This window comes from Narcine bancroftii, chromosome 3 (assembly GCF_036971445.1).
Source record: "Narcine bancroftii isolate sNarBan1 chromosome 3, sNarBan1.hap1, whole genome shotgun sequence".
Classification (NCBI taxonomy): domain Eukaryota; kingdom Metazoa; phylum Chordata; class Chondrichthyes; order Torpediniformes; family Narcinidae; genus Narcine; species Narcine bancroftii.
In genome coordinates this window covers 143,307,171-143,328,141 of record NC_091471.1, presented here as the reverse complement: position 1 = coordinate 143,328,141, position 20,971 = coordinate 143,307,171, and the positions used below count along the sequence as shown (strand labels likewise).

The 20,971-nt window shown below is 40.8% G+C and overlaps 1 protein-coding gene across 3 annotated transcripts in view; it reads right to left on the bottom strand.

Annotated features, from left to right (window-relative positions):
* tbc1d9 (TBC1 domain family, member 9 (with GRAM domain)) overlaps positions 1-20,971 on the bottom strand; it is a 98,928-nt gene that overhangs the window by 61,103 nt on the left and 16,854 nt on the right. For 2 of the 3 annotated variants that reach the window (XM_069925308.1, XM_069925307.1), the window contains exon 2: positions 1,719-1,829. In XM_069925308.1, coding sequence (XP_069781409.1) covers positions 1,719-1,829 — 111 coding nt within the window. Of the gene's footprint in view, positions 1-1,718; positions 1,830-20,971 lie in introns of those variants that run through there. The other variant, XM_069925309.1, reaches the window with a different exon arrangement.

Here is a 20,971-nt window from a genome sequence, read left to right as displayed (position 1 = left end):
GACAGCACCTCTCTGCAGAATCCTATTGCCCATTTATGTAGCAGATGGCTCCATCTCCAGGGTTTAAAATCCCTGTTAAAAGGAGCTGACTGTGTTTTATTTTAAAAATCCTGCAACCACTGATGTCAGTGCCCAAGATGACTGCATCTGTGCTAGGCAGCATACCAGGTGTGCAGACTCTGAGGTCCAGAGAAATGGCACAGGGCATCAGATATGGGAGAACAGCCCCCGTTTAGAAGCATGGGAAATAACCCACAGGAAGGTGACCAAAGTTGTGGACTAGTGATGGGCTTAGTGGTTAAAGAACTCAGAAGCTGCGGGCTGCTGGTGACTTGTGGTTGAAGGATTCACACAGGCTACGGACGACTTGCAGTCAAAAGACCCACACAGGCAGCAGGTTGCTGGGGACTGGCTTATGAGAACCAGGTATTGGAACTGGGACGTGAAAGAGTACAGAGGGTAAGAAAGAGCTCCTGAAGGGCCTCGGGCTCTGAAGGCTTCCTGCTCATATTGGAGGTTTGGACCTGGAGCTTGGGCTGCCAATGGTTTGAATGGGAATCTGTGCAGCTGCAGATGCTGTGGGAGCACTGGAGGCAAATCCACAGACATTCTGCATCTCTGAAAATACTTTATTTTGCTTCCTTCTCTTATGCCCATGGCAACACTTTACCTTATGGCAGACAAAAGTAGAAATACATTATGTATATTACATTTTTATTTATTATTACAGGACAATAAAAGTAACCTTGAACCTTAAAGATGCAGGAGATTGTCTTTTTTTTTACATCAACTGTATTTAATCATAGGACAAGCCTCTCACTTAAAAAAAATATTATGAAAATAGCTGTTCTAAAAAGCCAAGTATAAACTTAAAAAGAATTATATGACAGAGACCAATATGCCCAAAATATCTGTACATATCAAACAGGAGCTCTCCATTCTAATCTCACCTTTCAACCCTTGATCCACAGATGTGTAAATCATAGCTTTTCAAGCACACATCCAATTACTATTTAAATTCAAGGGTTTCTGGCTCTACAATTCTTTTAGGTGAAATTCCTGACCCCTATTACATTCTGGGTGAAATCATTTATTTTCCATATTATTCCTCTAATTCTTGCTTTAAATACATGCCATTGCATTTAAAATACTCTATTCCCTTCACCACCCCACACCAGGGTATGAGACCTTCCTATTTATTCTCTCTCCAGTAAGCATAGAATGATTTTCTGTAATCTTCCTTTATGTAAGCCCTCCATCCTAGATGTTAGATGCCTCAAGAACAAACACATCAATTCAAATTCATATTTGCCTGTTACACTTCACTGATACCTTCTTACCCAGTTGCTTAACCAGTCTATGCCTCTTTACAGGCTCTGTTCACATTTCTCACACTTCATTATGCTCATCTCTGATGTTTATGCTATTAATGTAATTTTAAATATTTTGTTGCCATGCTCCAAAAATTTTTTCTTCATTGCTATGTTGAACATAATCTAAAGTCCTCAAGAGGTGAAAGCTTTTTTTAAATAAAAACTAGGTATTCATTACATTATAATGCTCATTATAAATTATCCATATATGTCTGAGCTTTGAAAAAAACTTTCATCAAAAATATTGTTCTATTTATAGCTTCATATCCATAAAAATAATTTTCCTTTCTTAAAAAAAATTAAAATGACCACATTAGACTAGTATGCCCTTGTTCTACAACTTACCACATGCAATTGTCCAGTACACCAGGGATTCAGGAGTTTGGTAAAGGATTCTATATGGTGCAACTCGAGCATTGGAGTCCAACACAACATCAAGTGTCCCCACAAGCAACCCTGCATTTGAAGTTCCAAAGAAAAATTACATATAGGTGATTAGAAAGATAATTTCTGTAACAATGACTAAAATGCATTGCTTTTAATAATATACACATTGTATATTTCAACTGTAAAAAGAACATTTTAAGATTTAGAAATGATCCATAATTGCAAAGAAACATTATTAAACTGTCTTCATATATTATGGTAAATAAAAAGTGCAAATGAAAAAAAGTGAAAAACATTCTCAATGCTTCTTTTCAACAAAGTGGTTGGATAAAATCTACTCCCATTAAAATTTGCAAATGAACTTAATACCATCTGAGTGTAAGCATGGCTTCATACAATTGTTTTCTCTTTAAACAAAACCACTCCCAAATTTGCAGAATTTCAATAACTAAAAGGAGAAAATAATGAAAAATATATTAGCAGATTTAGAAAGATATACAATTATGAACATTTTAATTTAAGAATAATTGAAAGTGGCATTACAAGCATTTTTCATTTTAATAATCTTTAGCCAGAGTGCCCAAGGTGACTTTACCACTTGCCACAAAATGTCCGATGAACACTATGACCATGAAGACCTGGGAGTGATACTGGCCATTGTCCCAGGTAACCTCCCACACAGAAGGAAGACAGGGAATTCTTGCGGAAACGCCGGCCTGCTCCAATGACACAGGGCCCTGACGTCAGCGCCTGGGGCCCATATAAGTGCGATGGCCAGAACAATAAACCAGTCCCGATTCCAAGGCTTAGGTGTGCATGTCGTTCTTCTCCATGCTTGAGTAACGCAAATGCTACATTGGTGACTCCAACAGATCCAACCGGCAGTTGGACCTGAAGATGACAGATCAAGCGGAGCCAGTGTGATGGAATACTTGGAAATGCTTTTGGGAGATAAATTGGTAAAATTAAGAGTGGTTACATATTTTAAAACAGATCTTATTTGAAATACTGAACAATTCATATTCAGTGACTTTACAGAAAATATGGAGAATGATATGCACATTTCACAAGTAGGTGCTAATTGAAACAATATCATGAAATGAATAGACCATTGTCTTGGAGTCAAGTCGTCTGTGTTGGACATTTTTACAAGACTTCTGACCTCTCTGCAAGGTGCTCACTCAAAGGTCATTGAGAGGTTTGTTTACCTAAAACAACAGATGGAAGCAGAAGATGGACTCCTATTGTTTGCTGGAGAAGGAGGTGATTTTGCAAATGAGAAAGAGAAGGACATGTGGCTGGCAGTTGGAACAAGACAGGCTGGAAGAGCTATCTGTCTGATGTTTCTCTTGGAATAAGTGAAACAGAAAGGAACTAGGTGATAGCCTGAAAGAAAGATTATCATCTGCACACCACCGCTGATGTTACCCACTACTTCTATGTCGTGAGTACTCTTGATCAAGATACAAGACAAGGGTTGTAGATTTTCTACAGCAGCATCCAGAGCAAGGCAAATACGCAGTATTCAAAGACCTGTTAACCCACACATTCAGGCTCTCCCAACATGAGCATGCCACCCGATTGCTGCATATGGACAGGGCCCCGTCCAGCCTAATGAGCAAGATGCTCACTCTAACCAAGGGCCGAAAGTCTTGCCTGCTCTACGAGCAGATCTTTCTGGTGTAGCTGCCCGAGGATATCAGACTCTTGCTCACAGACGAGGACTTCAGCAACTCTTGGAAGGTCGCTCCCCAGGCAGGCATGCTCTGCAGAGTGAAGGAGGAGATCACTGACGTCGTAGACCACATCAGCAAGCCCCATGAATAGCCCTCTGGGAAACCAAGACCAGCAGAGAGTTAAGTTAATACCCTAGAACAATTCTGTTATCATCTTAAGTGAAGGGGTGTAGAGGCCCGTCGATGCCACCCTCCCTATGGGTTTTCGGGAAACGTCCTGGCTAACCATCATTGATGGCTGCTGCAGTTGGCCCAAGTGATAGCTTCCTGTACGTCTGGGACTCCTTGTCGGGTATGCATTCCCTGGTCAACACTGTCGCCGAGATAAGCGTCCTACCACCTCCCCACCCACCACCCCCCCAAGGCCTCGACACCCACAATGCCAAACAGAGCCCAGCACTGAGGAAAGCCAAAAGCTCCTCCATTTTGACTTTTAGTACCCGAACCATTCCCCTTCGATTTGGGAACAGTCACTTTACATCAACCTTCACCCTTGCAGCAGTGGCGCAACTGCTGCTGGGGGTCGACTTCCTTTATGCCCACTGTTTGCTTGTCAACCTCAAAGGATGGAGTTTGCTGCACACCAGAACTTTTCAGACTACTTCTGGGGGAAGCCAAACTACCCATTCCCCATTTTGACTCTATAATGCTTTCAGACAATAAATTTGCCCGCATCCTGGCAGAGTTCCCCTCAATAGTGGCGCGACTGTTCTCTGTGGCTGAGGCAAAGCACAGGGTAAGGCACCACATTCTGACCGAGGGTCACCTGCTCCATGCCAGGGCACACTGACTCCATCCCGAAATGCATAGCTTAGCGAAGGAAGAATTTAAGAAAATGGAGGAGCTGGAGATTGTATGGCGCTCTGACAGTCCCTGGGCCTCCCCCCTCCACATGGTGCCTAAAACAGCTAGAAGGTGGAGGCCATTTAGTGATTACCATCATCTCAATGAGGCCATCACACCTGGCAGATATCCCGTGCCCCACATCCAAGACCTTGCTGCCAACCTGCACCAGTGTTTTCCAAGGTGGACCTCATCTGGGGGTACCACCTAATCCCAGTTTGCCCAGGACATCCCCAAGACCACAATTATAACCCCTTTTGGCTTGTTTGAATTCCTCCGCATGCCCTTCGGTCTAAAGAAGCTGCAAGCATATGCCGTCCACCTGAGACAACTGTACATCCAGTTGAGTGAGCTCGGGCTGACAATTAACTCTGCGAAGTGCCAATTCGGTCTGGACACCATTGACTTTCTGAGGCACAGGATAAACAGACAAGGGGGTACACCCCTCCCAAAAAAGGTCAAGGTGTTCTGGCACTTTGCCAAGCACAGTAAAAGGGCTACAGGAATATGCCAGTATGATAAGCATTTACTACAGGTTCATACTGGCAGCGTCACACATCATGCACCCCCTCTTCACTTTGATGGTGAGCAAGTCAAAGGACATTACTTGGGATGATGAGTCTTTGAAGGCTTTCCAGAACACCAAAGACACGCTGGCCAACGCCACCCTCCTTGTGCACCCCAGACTGGCGGCACCTACCGCCCTGCCAGTCAATGCCTCCAACACAGCAGTAATGGGCATACCGGAATAGCTCACTGAAGGCCAGTGGCAATCCTTTTTCAGCATGCACCTTCACCACCCTCCCTCCCCCACCAGAGGTCAAATATAGCACTTTCAGCCAAAAGCTATTGGCATTATCTGATGTTAAGACATTTCTGTTACTTTTTGGAAGGTCAGCAATTCAAGGTCTTCAACGATCACAAGCCACTGAACTTCGCCTTCCATAAGGCATCAAACCCGTGGTCAGCCTGACAACAGAGACACTTGTCCTATGTGGCCGAATTTACCATGGACATACAGCAGATTGCAAGGAAAAGCAACATGGTAGCCAATGCTCTGTTACGCCCTGCGATCAAATTGGTACAAACCCAGTCCAGGGGTTCAACTACCTGGCCATAGCAAAGTGCAGCAGCAGGACCCAGAGACCCTGCACAAAGGACAGCCATCTCCAGTTTCATGGTAAAAGATGTCTTTGTTGGCCCAGGTAACCTGACACTGCTGTGATGTCTCGAACGGCAGCCCTCGCCACATCGTTCCAGCCGCATGGAGGTGCCAAGTTTTCGATGCCATCCATATCCTAGCGCCTCCTGGAATCTGAGCCACAGTCAAGATAATGGCTAGGAGGTTTGTTTAGCATAGCCTCCATGAGCAGGTCAGCCAGTGGGCCAATACCTGGATGATCCGCCAGTCCTCCAAAGTGCAGATTTACATGATGGTGCCCACACAGATCTTTGAATCAGCATGGTGCAAGTTCAGCCACATACATATTAACATGTGGGGCTGTTACCAGTTTCCCAAGAGGTGAGATACCTCCCGATTAATAGTTGGCTGCTCCACGAGGTGGCCTGAGGCAGTCTTGCTGGCTGATACCACCACAGAAACTAGCGCCAAGGAACTCATTGGCACGTGGGTGTCTGGAATCAGGGTCCCAGAGCACCTGACCTTGGACAGGAGTGGAGGCACAATTCACCTCGGGGCTCTGGGCTGTGCTGGCTAACTTTCTGGGGGTGCAGGTCCACCACATCACAGCATATCACCCTTCGGCCAATGGGTTAGTGGAGTGTTTCCATGGGCACCTAAACTTAGTCTTGATGGCCCGATGGGTGGACAAACTGCCTTGGGTCCTGTTAGAAATTCATACTGCGCTGAAGGAGGACTTCAATGCCTTGGCAGCAGAGATGGTCTATGGCGCACCTTTAATCATTCCAGGGGAGTTCCTGGCCCCCAATAAACACCTGGAAAATCACGGAGTAACCTTTGAGAACTTACGACGAAAACTAGGGTCCCTGGTCCCATGGCAATCCCCACCACATGTCCAACCCAAACATAACATTCCCAGGGACTTAAAGACTTGTCAGTACATAGTTGTGAGAAGGGGTACCCACAGGCCACACCTACACTGACTCTACAAGGTCATCAGGAATAATGACTCCACCATTGTCCTCGACATCAGTGGTAAGGAGAAGATGTTTACCATCAACTGCCTGAAACCAGGATATCTGGACTATAATGAGCTGGTCTCCACTCCTCTCCTCTTCAAGGGACAGACCACCCAAGTCACAGACAATGGCCCGATCGCCAGTTCTAAGGGGGGGGGGGGGGTTGTGGAGCGGCCTGCACATGGACCGGCCCACAAAATGGCCAATAAACACAGCAACTGCGCAGACCTGGGGGTGACACCAACCATCGTCCCAAGCGACCTCCCGCAAGAGAAGATGGGGAACTATGGCAGGATCGCCGGCCAATCCCAGGCCAGCACGCCGATGCTGATCCATCTATCAACATGCAATTGCTCATGTAACACATTATTCACTAAAGCTCTAGATTCATGCCCTCTTTAACCTTACACAGCTAAACCTTTAACAATTGTAAAAATTCCAATATTGACAGGGACACTTGCTTTTAGTAGCTCTTGGATTTCAGAGTCTTGATAAAAGTCTCCGACCCGAATGATTGACTGACTATTTCTATCCATGGATGCTGCCTGGCCCACCATGTCTCTCCACCTTCTCTTTCTTTATTCAAGATTTCAGTAACTACAGTTGTGTTCTCTGCAACAAGGCAAGCACTTTGGTCTTTATGATATTTAGTTGGAGGTTGAAATTTCTGCTCATCTATCATTGGATACAAGACAAGCAGCATGGCAACGCAAGATAGTGGGATACATTGAAAAATTATAGAAAGGAGCGTGGGTGCAATCAGTGCACACTTTGAACTTTGTCAAACAATATAAATTTGGTATTGCCAAGGAATGGAAATCAAAATCTTTCATTGACCTCTCTTCCAAGGACTTCAGAATTGATAGTGCAAAAAAAAAAAGGGAAAGAGAAATTGTAATTTTGGGACAGTTGCTGAAAGAGGAGCTGTTGAGTGTCAGGAACCAGCTGGAGGAGAGTACATTTAAAAAGGGAGTAGAGAGAAAGTTAAGGGTTAAACAGAATAGAGATTAGTAGGAGGTGACAAATAAACAGAGGGGTAACTCTAATGGAGCAGCCAATGTGTGAGTGGCTCAGAGTAGGAGTGGGACACGGGCTTTGGCTCATGAGGCTTCGGTGAGCAGAGGCTGAGGATGAGCTTGTGATACCAGCCCATGTAATAATTTTGTATTTGCTTAGGAAGAGTTGATGGAGACAGTAGCTAGGGCAGTGGAATGCTCCAATCACAGGATGTGGGAAATCTGGGACAGAACAATTGTCCCTGATGACTATACCTGCAGGAGGTGCATCCACCTAGGTGACAGAGTTAGGGAACTGGAGTTGGAGTTGGATGAATTTTGGATTATTCGGGAGGCAGAGGCAGTGATAGAGAAAAGCTTTAGGAAGACAGTCACTCCCAAAAGTAAGGAGGCAGGTGACTGTTAGGAGATGGAAGGGAAATAAGCAGAAAGTGCAGAGCACTTCCGTGACCTTTCCCCTCAACAATAAGGATAATGTTTGGGGGAGGCGGGGGGAACGATCAACCAGGAACAAGTTGTGGTGGTTATGTCCATGGTGCAGAGGCTGGGCCCTTGGTTTAGAAAGGAAGGGGGAAAGAAGAGGAGAGCTATGGTGATTGGGGACTTGTTGGTTACACAAGTGGTTCTGTGAACAAAATCAAGACTCCCAGATGGTATGTTACCTCCCAGGTGCCAGGGTCAGGGAAAGTAGCCAGATGTTGTGGTGCACATGAGGACCAATGGCATAGATGGGAGTAGTGATGGCGTCCTGAAGAGGGAGTTAGGCAAGTTTAAAAAAAAGGCTGGTAATATTGGGATTACTGTCTGTGCCATGCGCCAGAGAGGGTAGGAATAGGAAGTTGTGGTAGATGAATGTGTGGCTGAAGAGTTGTTGCAGGGGTCAGATTTGTGGATTATTCTGGGGAAGGTCTGACCTGTACAAAAAGAATGGGCTGCACCTGAATTGGAAAGGGACCAATATCCTGGCATCTAGGTTTGCTTAAGCTGTTGGGGAGGGTTTCAACTAGTTTGGCAGGGAGTGGGAAACCAGAATATAAGTGCAGAGATTAGGCCAGAGGTCAAAAGTATGATGCTATATGTTCTGAGTTTGTGAGGAAGGACAGGCAGGAAACAAAACATACATGTGGCCAGTTAGAGGGTTTGAAATGTGTTTATTTCAACGCTAGGAGTATTAGGAATAAAGAGGATGAACTTAAGAGTATGGATCAGTACTTGGAGCTATGATGTTGTGGCCATTACCGAGACATGGTTTGAGAAAAGGCAGGATTAGCTGATGCAGGTAAGAGATGATTTTGGGGGGGGGGGGGGTGGGGGGGAAAGGTAAGAGTGGCATTACTGGTCAGGGATAGTGTCATGGCTATAGAAAGGGTGGAGGCTACAGAGGGAGTGTCCACTGAGTCTGTGTGGGTGGAAGCCCGAAATAGGAAGGGAACAATCACTGTGCTGGGAGTAGTCTATAGGCCCCCAAATAGTCCTCAGGACACAGAGGAACAGATAAACAGGCAGATTTTGGAATGGTGCAGAAAATGCAGGCTTGGACTTGTGGGTGATTTCAACTTCCCTAATATTGACTGGCACCTCCTGACTGCAAGAGGGATAGATGGGGTTGAATTTGACAAGTGTGTCAAAGGATTCCTGTCAGTATGTAGACCAGCCAAAGAGAGGAGAGGCCTGAAGTGCCAGTTGATGAAGTAGACAAAGACAATATGGTCAAACAATAATCATGGCTTTTATTAGCAGAAACTCATGGTACAATAATGAAAGAAAATAGATGCATATACAGTTATATCCAAGGGGAATGTCCTTAACAGTAGAGATAATGCACAGCCAATGTTAGTTCAGCAAGGCTGGCCAGAGGGGAGACAGGCAGCTTGGCAGACATTCACCAAAAGGCCATACTGGATCTAATTCTGGATAATGAACCTGGTCAGGTGGCAGAGCTCTTGGTGAGGGAGCATTTGGTGAGAGTGACCACAACTCCTCGAGCTTTAGCATAGCTATAAAGATAAAAATAGACAAAATGGGAAAAATACTTAATTGGGGAATGGCTTATTATGATGTGATGAGGCAGTAACTAGTGCGAGTAAATTGGAAACAGATGTTCAAGGGTGAAAGCACAGAACTAATGTGGAGAAAGTTTAGGGACCACTTGTACTGGGTTCAGGATAGGTTTGTCCCACTGGGACAAGGAAAAGATGTAGGAAAAGAGAATCAGGAAAGACTCATGAGAAGTATATGGTAGCTCGGAAGGAGCTTAAGAAAGGACTTAGGAGAGCTCAAAGGGGGCATGAAAAGGCCTTGGCATAAAGGATTTAAGGAGAATACCAAGGTGTTCTATGCATTTGTAAAGGACAAAAGGATGATGAGAATGAAGATGGGCCCATTAAAGGAGGCAACATGTGCCTAGTTGGGGAAGTCCTATATGAATACTTTGCTCAGTTTTCACAAGAGAATGGTGAGGATGAAATAGAACAGACTGATGTGCTGGTCAATATTGAGATTAAGGAAGAGGAAGGGTTGGATATTCTTTAAAAACATCAAGATTGACAAATTCCTGGAGCTGAATGTGATATACAACAGGCTGCTGTGGAATGAGATAGCTGGGGCAATAGCTATGATCTTTGATTCCTCTTTGGCCACAGGGGAGATGCCGGGAGTTGAAGAATAGCAAACGTAAGTCCCTTGTTTAAAAATGGTAATAGGGAGAATCCTGGGAATTATAGATTGGTGAGTTTTGCATTAATGGTGTGCAAAATATTGGAGAGGATTCTTAGGATAGGATCTATGAGCATTTGGAAAAGTGCAGTCTGCTCAAGGATAGTCAGCATGGCTTTGTGAAGGGAAGGTCATGCCTCACAAGCCTAATTGAGTTCTTTGAGAGGTAACAAAAACAAATTGATGAGGGTAGGGTGGTACATGGATTTTAGTAAGGTATATGACAAGGTCACCCATGAGAGACTCACTCAGAAAGTCATGAGGCATGGAATCCATGAAACTTTGGCTGTGTGACTAAAAAATTGGCTTGCAGGTAGAAAGCAGAGAGTAGTAATGGAAAGAAAGTATTCTGCCTGGAGGTCAGTGACTAGTGGAGTACTGCAAGGATCGGTTCTGGGACCCCAAATGACCTGGATGAAGCTGTGGCAGGATGGTTCAGTAAGTTTGAGGATGACACAAAGGATGGAAAAGTTGTGAATGGAGATGAAAGTTGTCAAAGGTTACAAGATATAGACAGGATCCAGAGTTGGGCAGAAAAGTGGCAGATGGCGATAATCTGGCTAAGTATGAGGTGATGCATTTTGGAAGGTGAAACCAGAAAACTGAGTACAGGGTTAATGGTTAGGTATCGAAGAATGTGGATGAACAGAGGAACCTTGGGGTCACTGCACAGGTTGATAAGATAGTTTTATTGGTCAGCAGAGACCAGAAGGGTCAAATGGCCTGTTTTTCTGTGCTGTAACATTCTATGGCCTGGAAGATGCTGGGCTTCATTAATAGGGAGATTGAGTCCAGGAGTTGAGAGGTCATGTTGAAACTCTACAAATCTCTGGTGAGACCACACTTAGTAATATTGTGTTCAGTTCTGGTCACCTCATTACAAGAAGGATGTGAAAGCTTTGGAGAGGGTGCAGAGGAGATCTACGAGAATGTTACCTAGATTGGCAAATAAGTCTTATGAGACAAGGTTAGTAGAGCTGGGACATTTTTCTTTGAAGCATAGTAGGATGAGAGAAGACTTAAGAGAGGTCAACAAGATTATGAGAGGCATAGATGGGGTAGACAGCCAGCACCTGTTTCCCTGGGCAGTATTAGCAAACACCAAAGGACATATCTACAAAGTGAAGGGGACAAAGTTTAGGGGAGACATCAGGGGTGCCTGGAATACCTTTCCAGGGATGGTGGTGGAAGCTGAAACATTAGGGGCATTTAAGAGTCTCTTAGACAGGCACATGGATGGAAGAAAAATAGAAGGTTACGGGGTATGGAGGGTTTAGTACTTTTATTTAAGGAATATATGAGTCAGCACAACAGAGGGCTGAAGGGTCTGTATTGTGCTGTAGTGTTCTATGGTCTAAAGCATTGCAGGTTGTGAGTAGCTAAGAACAGAATCAGGTGAGGGAAGCCTTCTCAGGCTGGTGGAAAAATTGCAATACCTTTTTCAAATGAAGCACTCTGTCAAGAATATTCAAGACAAAGTTCATCATATTACACATGATTTGTGACTTTCATGAGACCTACTGAAGAAAGTAAACGAGAAAAAATTCAACCTTGCTATTTCCTTTACAGTTGCTGTTTGATCTGAGAACTTGCAACATTTTCTACATTTAAAAATCTTAAGATTAACCAGCAACATCTGCATTATGAAATTTTTTTTCTAAATCATGAGATAAAAGTAGTTTTATCATGGCGATATTCTAGAAGGTAGGCAAATGGACTTTTGCAGAGAAATGAACAACTTGAAACAAGCTGAAAAGTTTGTTCCAAAGTCTATGACAGCAAACAGATTTTCTAGGCAAAAATGTTTAAAATAAGGAATGCAAGAGAGGCAAGCACTGCTAAATATTCAAGAGCCAATATTCAATTTTCCATGCATTCTGAAGTCAACAAAAAATAAATAAATTACAACTTCCAGGTCCTCAATGAAAATGCATTTATATCAATGGTTCTCAGCCTTTTTCTTTCCACCCATATACCACCTTAAGCAATCCCTATGCCATTAATGCTCTGTGATTAGTAAGGGATTGCTTAAGGTGGTATGTGGGTGGAAAGAAAAAGGTTGAAAACCACTGATCAGATACATTCAATTCCATTAGCACGACTAGTAAACATACGTCATCTGACCGCACAGCTCTCGGGCATAATTATTGGTTGAGCACTGATAGTTTCCCAAGAAAACCACAGGCCACAGCACCTGGCCAATAACAAATTGAAAGTTGCCCACTAAAAGTTTTAAAATTGAGACAATGATTAACTTGAAACTGACAAAAGTCAACCAATCTGGGGTGTCTGATGAATCAGATGAGGCCAGTTAAGCAATGTTGCCAACAGGGAAAGCTGTTACCTCACTTCTCCAATGATGTGGATTTGATTCTGGTGATGTCTATATGAGTTTATCAATTAGTTGCCTGCTACAAGTTACCCCTAATGTAGAAGGATGGCAGGAAATCAGGGGATTGTTAATATGCACATGACAGAGAATAGACTACAGGGAAATAAGTGGAGAGAACAGAATTTGTGATTGCTTTGAATTGGTATAAACCCAATGGGCCAAATACATGTCATAAGGAGAGATGAGAATTACATTCCCAAAGTGTAGATTGTCAGTGGCTGGTCAGCCAGAACTATATGGAAATAGTCAAGGTTGGAAGTAACAAAGGCAAAACCAAGTCAGCTAATATTACAAAGCTGGAAATCAGCCTTAATAAAATGCATCAGAATTTGTCAAAGTGGCCAAGAAACAGTCCAAATTTTATCAACTTCAGAATAAAACTTGATCCACAAACTATGGAGAATAGTCTCTGCTATACTGCCACCTAGGGATAATGTCCAACTTTATATTAGAAGTCTGTCATCAGTTAAAGACCATGAAACTATTCTTTTAAATTTGAGGCCAAATTTTTCAATGGCCTGAAACCAAGCAAAACACCAAGATCAGGTTCTTGATTGTCAAGCTTGGAAGTAACAAAGGCAAAATGAAGTCAGCTAATGTTACAAAGCTGGAAATCAGCCTTAATAAAATGCATCAGAATTTGTCAAAATTGCCAAGAAACAGTTCAAATTTTATCAACTTCAAAGAGGGAAAACTTGATCCACAATCTATGCAGAATAATGAATATGAATGATGAATTCCTCTTTAATTTGGAGATTAATTAAATCCTGACCCAGAATTTAGCACACTCCATCCAAAATGTCTCTTCTGAGAACTCTTGTACGAGTCAGCTACTATAATCACAACTGTAGAGCAAGTAATAAACAGTAAATCAAAAACATTAATAAACTAATTTCTCACCTTTTACCCTTCTAGTCACATCATCTTTGTCATTTCTGAGTGCAACAAAATGATCCCATCATCAGTCACATCTTCAACTCTCCTTTCTGCTTTCCACAGCAACTACTCTCTCCTTTACTACCGTTTGCTCATTCCTACCCAACCATTACCACCACCCCTCTTCCCCACCCACTCCCACCCCAACCCCTGAGCCCTGTCCCAAGGCCATTTTTCCTGCAACCAGAACAAGAGCAACACTCATCCCTGCATCTCCTCCCTCATTACCTCTATGTCAGCAAATATTCCCATGCACCTCCAACTTCTATTGTATTTGGCGCTCTCAATGTGGCCTCTTCTAAGTCAGTATGACCAAAAGCAGATGGCAAACATTTTGCAGAACACCAATACCTGAGCTCTGTCCACAATGACCATCTAGGCTCATGGTCATAGACTATCCCCAAGTCAACCTATTTGTCCCTCAGCCTTTCCACACTAGCAGAGCAAGGGCAAACGCAAGTCACGTTCTATGTGGGTAGCCTACAAATTGGGTGTAGAGGAGTAGGGCAGTGGGCTATGAAATTTTCCAATTTCAGGTAACCAACATTTCCATGCTGCACCTGAATCTCCTCTCCTGACAGGTTAAGGCTGACCATCATCCACACTTTTCCAACTGAATCTCCTATCTTTTCCCCCATCAGTCCTCTCTGATTTGGTTCCATTTATTGCCTTCCTCCTTCAACATATTCCTGCATGTGCTGCCTATTGCAACTCCACTTTTCACCTTCCAGCGGTTTCCACAAGATCAGAATTTATTGTTATAAACATGTCACAAAATTTGTTATTTTTACAACAGTATTGAAGGTGCAAATATTTCTATAAATTATATATTTTTTTAAAAGGTGTAAACAAAAGAAAGTGAAGTAGTTTCTGAGTTTCATTGTTCATTCATAAATCTGATGACAGAGGAGATGAAGCTGGTTTTGTACCATTAGGTGCTTGACTTCAGGTTCCTCCTTCCTGATGGTAACAGTGTGAAGAGGGCATGGCTTGGGTGGTGAGGGTCATTGATGAGAGACTGCTTTCTTAAGACACTGGATCTTGTAGAGTTCCACAATGGAGTGAAGACTGATGCCCATAGTGACACTGGCTGAGTTCACAACTCTCTGTAGACTTTTGCTGCACTGTGCATTGGCACCTCCATACCAGACAGTGATACAAATGATCAGAATGCTCTCTACTATATACCTGTAGAAATTTTTTTGGTGACATACCAAATCTCCTCACCAAGTATAGCCGCTGGCGAGTCTTCCATGCATTCCATTGATGTAAAGGTCCTAGGGTGGATCTTCAGAGATGGTGACACCCAGAAATATGAAGTTCTTAACCCTTTCCACTCGATGAGGACTGCTTAGTGTTTTCTTGATTTTCCCCTTCTGAAGTCCACAATCATTCCTTAGCTTTGCTAATGTTGAGTGCAAGGTTGCTGTTTTGACATCACTCAATGAGCTGATCTCTCACTCCTATACACTTCCTCATTCCCATCTGTGATTCTGCTGATGACCATGATGCCATTGGCAATTTTATAGATGGCATTTCAATTTTGCCTATCCACACAATCATGGGTGTAGAGGAGTAGGGCAGGGGGCTATGCACTCATCATTGAAGTGCACTTGTGTTGATTGTCAATGAGGAGGATACTTTGCTTCCGATTTGTACTGACTGTGGTCTTCTGAGAAAAGTCCAGGATCCAGTTGAAAAGTTGCAGCTCTATCCTTACCTGCTGGTTCCATTTCATACTTTTTAACCCCTCTCATTATGTGTCTCTACTTAACACTCACCAGCCACTGTCTCCACTCCTCTCCTCCTGGCTCATCTGTCCATCCTCCTTCCTCAACTGGTTCCACCTATTGCCTGCAGATCTCATCCCACCCCACTCTCTCACCTCTCCAAGGGCTATCTCCTCTCTACACTTTCAGTTCCGATCATGGTACTGACCCAAATGTTAACTATCCTTAACATGCATGTTGCTCAATCCACTGAGTTCCTCCAGAAATAGTTTTTTTTCCCCTCTCAAGAAATACAAAATCTTGCTCATAAGATTTCATACTTCATTCACATCAGAATTTCCTTAATGCTGAATGAGTTATGCATCCTAATATTTTAGACATAGTTGTCAGAACAAGTAAGCCTGTGGTTCCAATTTACAGGTGTTTGAAAAAAGGCTATGACAATGTTTGAATTACAGCCACATTATCTTTGGTAAAGTTAAATTTATTGCATTAACATTTATTACATTTTAATTCAACTCACAAATGTTCCTACTTTTTAAAGATTATATCTACCCAGACACGTATGCAAATAAACAAAATGTAAATGTAGATACACCATGCTAATTACTGCTAACCTTTGCTGGTGGAACAGTAAATATTAATCAAGTTAATAAATAAAAGACATGTCTAGGGAACATGATCTTCAAAATAAATTACAATTGTTTGCCCTATCACTTGCATTTACCTGAAAACTATTAATCATCTGTCACATTCCTAGCTCGGCAAGTTTCAATCTTAAAATAACCAAGTTATCCTGACCAATATGAAACAAAAAATCAGCCAAATTATTTGGACTAAAAGTTGTTTAAAGTATATTCACATAATTTTCTGTCTAGTCCTGATCTTGCTTTATCAATTCATCAACAAAGTAAACAAATCACAAAGAATAGCAAATGCACATAATTCTTTGGCTTGGCTTCGCGGATGAAGATTTATGGAGGGGGTAAATGTCCACGTCTGCTGCAGGCTCGTTGGTGACTGACAAGTCCGATGCGGGACAGGCAGGCACGGTTGCAGCGGTTGCAAGGGAAAATTGGTTGATTGGGGTTGGGTGTTGGGTTTTTCATATCTGAACATCCAGAGGCAGATTTTTCAACTCAAAAAGCTTCAACCTATAATACACTCACCCTGCTGCAAAATATAAACAAATGTGAGAAAACATTGACAAGCTTTTTGCTTTGGATCTTTTCCCTTTCAAATAAAGTTAGTTTTAGCCTTTCAAAATCAGTGATGTCAATGACATAGGAAGAATTAAGATTTTTGTTTGAGCAAGAGGCAAGATTTATTTAAAGACAAAAAAAATTACAAATTATAATTACCAAATAACTCAAAAATTTAAAATAAATAATGTGTGACCTTTATGTAAAAAATAACACCATCTGGAAATTGTCCATTTTACAGATCATTTTCAGGATGCTTCAGTGAAGAAAATGTTAGAGATATTGGCTGATTGAAAGATGGAATTTGAATTTAGCAGTCTAGCTAGAGGTGTCTGCCTTTGCAAGTCTCCAATCTGTAAGATGGTCAATACAAATTTTCTTGGGATGGTAAATGTAAAAATGTCCCATAAATGCTTTCTTATTTAAATAATTTAATGTGGAAAGTTTAGAGAGAATTGTGTCTGAATTTTATTAAAGGTGACATGGAATACCTAAAGCAGAAGAATTCTAATCAACATTTATTTCTCTAAACACATGTTCACAAAAATCTTTTGGTTTATAATTATTTACGTGGGAAAAAGACAATTTCCAATTGTTTTTAGTGACTAGTGGAGTGCCACAGGGATCTTTGCTGGAGTCTCAGTAATTTAACATCGACATTGACAATTTGGATGAAGGGACAATGTGTTTTCCACATTTGTAGATGACCCAAAAATAAATGGGTTAGCAAGTTGCGAGGAATATCAAGTGACTCTTTCACCAAGAAAGAACTGAATATGCAGTGCCCTCCATAATGATTGGGACAAAGACTTTTTTCCCCTCTTTATTTGCTCCTGTCCTCTACAGTTTAATCAAACAATTCACGTGTAATTAAAGCACACATACCAGATTTTATTCAAGGTTATTTGTATACATTTTGAATTGACCATGTATGAATAACAGTACTTTATGCACCGTAATGTTTGGGTCATTTGGCTTCACAGGTGTTTGTGAGTACTCAGGTATATTTAATTGCTTCATTGGTGCAGGTATAAGAAAGCTAGGCCTGCTTCTAAGCTTTTGATCACCTTTGGAGTCAGTAGTTACTATTTTTCAACAGGAAGACCAGAGTTGTGCCAATGAAAGTCAAAGAAGCCATTATGAGGCTAAAAACAAGAACAGTAAGATACATCACCCAAACTTTAGGATTACCAAAATCAACAGTTTGGAACATCATTAAGAAGAATGAGTGTACTGGTAAAATCAGTAATCGCAAAGGGACTGGTATTCCAAGGAAGATCTCCACTACTAATGAGAGAAGAATTCTCATCATAATGAATAAAAATTCCCAAATGCAAGCCCCACAAATCAGTAACACTCTTCAGGAGGCAGGTATGGATATGTCAATGCTGCAAGATCCAAACCATGGCAAAGATGGTATTCTTTGGATCTTGTGTAGTTCTTTTACACGTCCATGCCTGTATCACTCTGATACAGGTTAATCATCATCTCAACTGTCCTCAAGACCTTTTTCCAAACTCTTAATATACTTCTTGGCAAACTGTAATCTGGTCATTCTTTCTGTGGCGAACTAGTAGTCTGCATCTTGCAGTGAAGTCTCTGCATTTCTTTTCATGAAGTCTTCTGTAGATAGCAAACAATGACACTCCCACTCCTGCCTCCTAAAGAGGGTTTCTAATCTGTCGGACATACATGTGGGGAATTTTCTACATTATGATAAGAATCTTCAGTCATCAGCAGTGGAGCTTTTCCTTGGAATATCAGTCCTTTAGCGATTACTGAGCTCACCAGTACGCTCTTTCTTCATAATTATCGCAAATATCTTCCTTTATAGTCACTTAGAGAGATTAGAATGCCGTTGTTGTTTATGACTCGCTCAAATAAATCCAGACTAAACTTGTGTTTTCCATGGTTTATTAAACCTTCTGTTACCACATTATTACAAGCCATAAAAAAATTGTTATACAATTAAACATTAACATGGTCAATAAAAGTTTAATCTTTGCAGAACAAAAGAAATCCAAAACTGACGATTAATCTTAAATACAGAGACAGACCTTGGCGAAGACGACATTTCTATGGAGAGACTTAAGGAATGTAAACAAGATCTACACACACTGTTTGTAGAATCTGCTTGCAACTTGCATTTTAACACTTACAATATGGGCCCCTAATTATTATATCTAAAAAAAATTAAACATATCAGTTAAATATTCAAAAGAAAGTGAAAAATCAAAGCTTTTTGCTAATTGTAAAAGACAAATTTCAGTAATTGATCTGTTCAGAAAACCAGTTTTAGTCTTAATTTGAATGATGCACAAGTCCTATTTTGTCCTAGATTTTTTAAACATTTTTAAAAATATTTTATTTTTCACACAATAAACCATACTGACTAAAATACATAGACATTTTTCTCTTGAATATATAGTGTCATTTTCTCCCCTTTTCCCCCCTCCCTTCCCTCCCTCCCTCCCTCTCCCCCCCCTTCCAATTTATTCAAAGTTCAATCTATAAGATACATTAAATCCATTAAACAATGTCATCACTTAATAAAATAAACAAGAAATTTTTATTTTTTACTTTTACATACTGAGTCAGTTCATTTCATTGTCTTCTCCTTCTGTCATTTTAGGTGGTGGAGGTTCATGGTAGGATTTCTCTATTATATTTCATGTATGGTTCCCATATTTGTTTGAATATTGTAATGTTATTTCTTAAATTATATGTTATTTTTTCTAATGGAATACATTTATTTATTTCTATGTACCATTGTTGTATTCTCAAGTTGTCTTCTAATTTCCAGGTTGACATAATACATTTTTTTGCTACAGCTAGGGCTATCATAATAAATCTTTTTTGTGCTCCATCCAAATTGAGTCCAAATTCTTTATTTCTTATATTACTTAGAAGGAAGATCTCTGGGTATTTTTTGGTATATTGCTTTTTGTGATTTTATTTAATATCTGGTTTGTATCTTCCCAAAATTTTTCCACTTTCTCACATGTCCAAATTGCATGTATTGTTGTTCCCGTTTCCTTTTTACAGCGAAAACATCTGTCTGATACTGTTGGATCCCATTTATTTAACTTTTGGGGTGTGATATATAGCCTGTGTAACCAATTATATTGTATCATGCGTAACCTCGTGTTTATTGTATTTCTCATAGTTCCGGAGCATAGTTTTTCCCATGTTTCATTCTTTATCTTTATGTTTAGATCTTGTTCCCATTTTTGTTTAGGTTTAGAGTTTGTTTCCTCGTTCTCCTTTTCTTGCAATTTAATGTACATGTTTGTTATAAATTTTTAAATTATCATTATGTCTGTAATCACATATTCAAAATTGCTTCCTTCTGGTAACCTCAGACTGTTTCCCAATTTGTCCTTCAAGTAGGTTTTCAGTTGGTGGTATGCAAACCTTGTATCGTGAGTTATATTATATTTGTCCTTCATTTGTTCAAAAGATAATAATTTATTTCCCGAAAAACAATTTTCTATTCTTTTGATCCCTTTTCTCTCCCATTCTCTGAAGGAAAGGTTATTTATTATGAAAGGGATTAGTTGATTTTGTGTCAATATTAATTTTGGTAGTTGATAATTTATTTTATTCCTTTCTACGTAAATCTTCTTCCAAATGTTGAGCAGATGGGGTAATACTGGTGAATTCCTACGTTGCACCAATTTTTCATCCCTCTTATAGAGTATATGCTCAGGTATCTTATCCCCTATTTTATTTTATCTAGCTCTAATCTTGTTTTTCCCTTGTTTGATAAAAATCTGATAGGTATCTTAATTGTGCTGCTCTATAATAATTCTTTAAGTTTGGTAGTTGTAATTCTCCTTGTTTGTACTATTCTGTTAATTTATCTAGTGCTATCCTCGGTCTCCCCCCCCCCTTTCCATAAGAATTTCCTTGTTATTTTCTTTAGCTCCTTGAAGAATTTCTCTGTTAGGTGAATTGGTAATGATTGAAATAGGTATTGTATCCTTGGGAAGATGTTCATTTTAATACAGTTTATCCTTCCTATCAGTGTTAGTGGTAAGTCTTTCCAGTGCTCTAAGTCGTCTTGTAATTTTTTCACTAATGGCTAATAATTTTGTTTATATAGATGGCCGAGATTATTATTTAGTTGTATACCTAGGTATCGAATTGCTTGTGTTTGCCATCTAAATGGTGATTCTTTCTTAAACTTTGTGAAATCCGCATTATTCATTGGCATTGCTTCACTTTTATTTGCATTGATCTTGTACCCCGATACTTCTCCATATTCCTTCAATTTCTTATGTAATTCTTTTATTGATATTTCTGGTTCTGTTAAGTATATTATAATGTTATCTGCAAATAGACTGATTTTATATTCCTTCTCTTTTATTTTTATCCCTCGTATTTTATTTTCTGTTCTTATCAGTTCTGCTAGTGGTTCTATAGCTAACACGAACAGTGAGAAAGATAGTGGACATCCCTGCCTTGTTGAACTGCTTAAT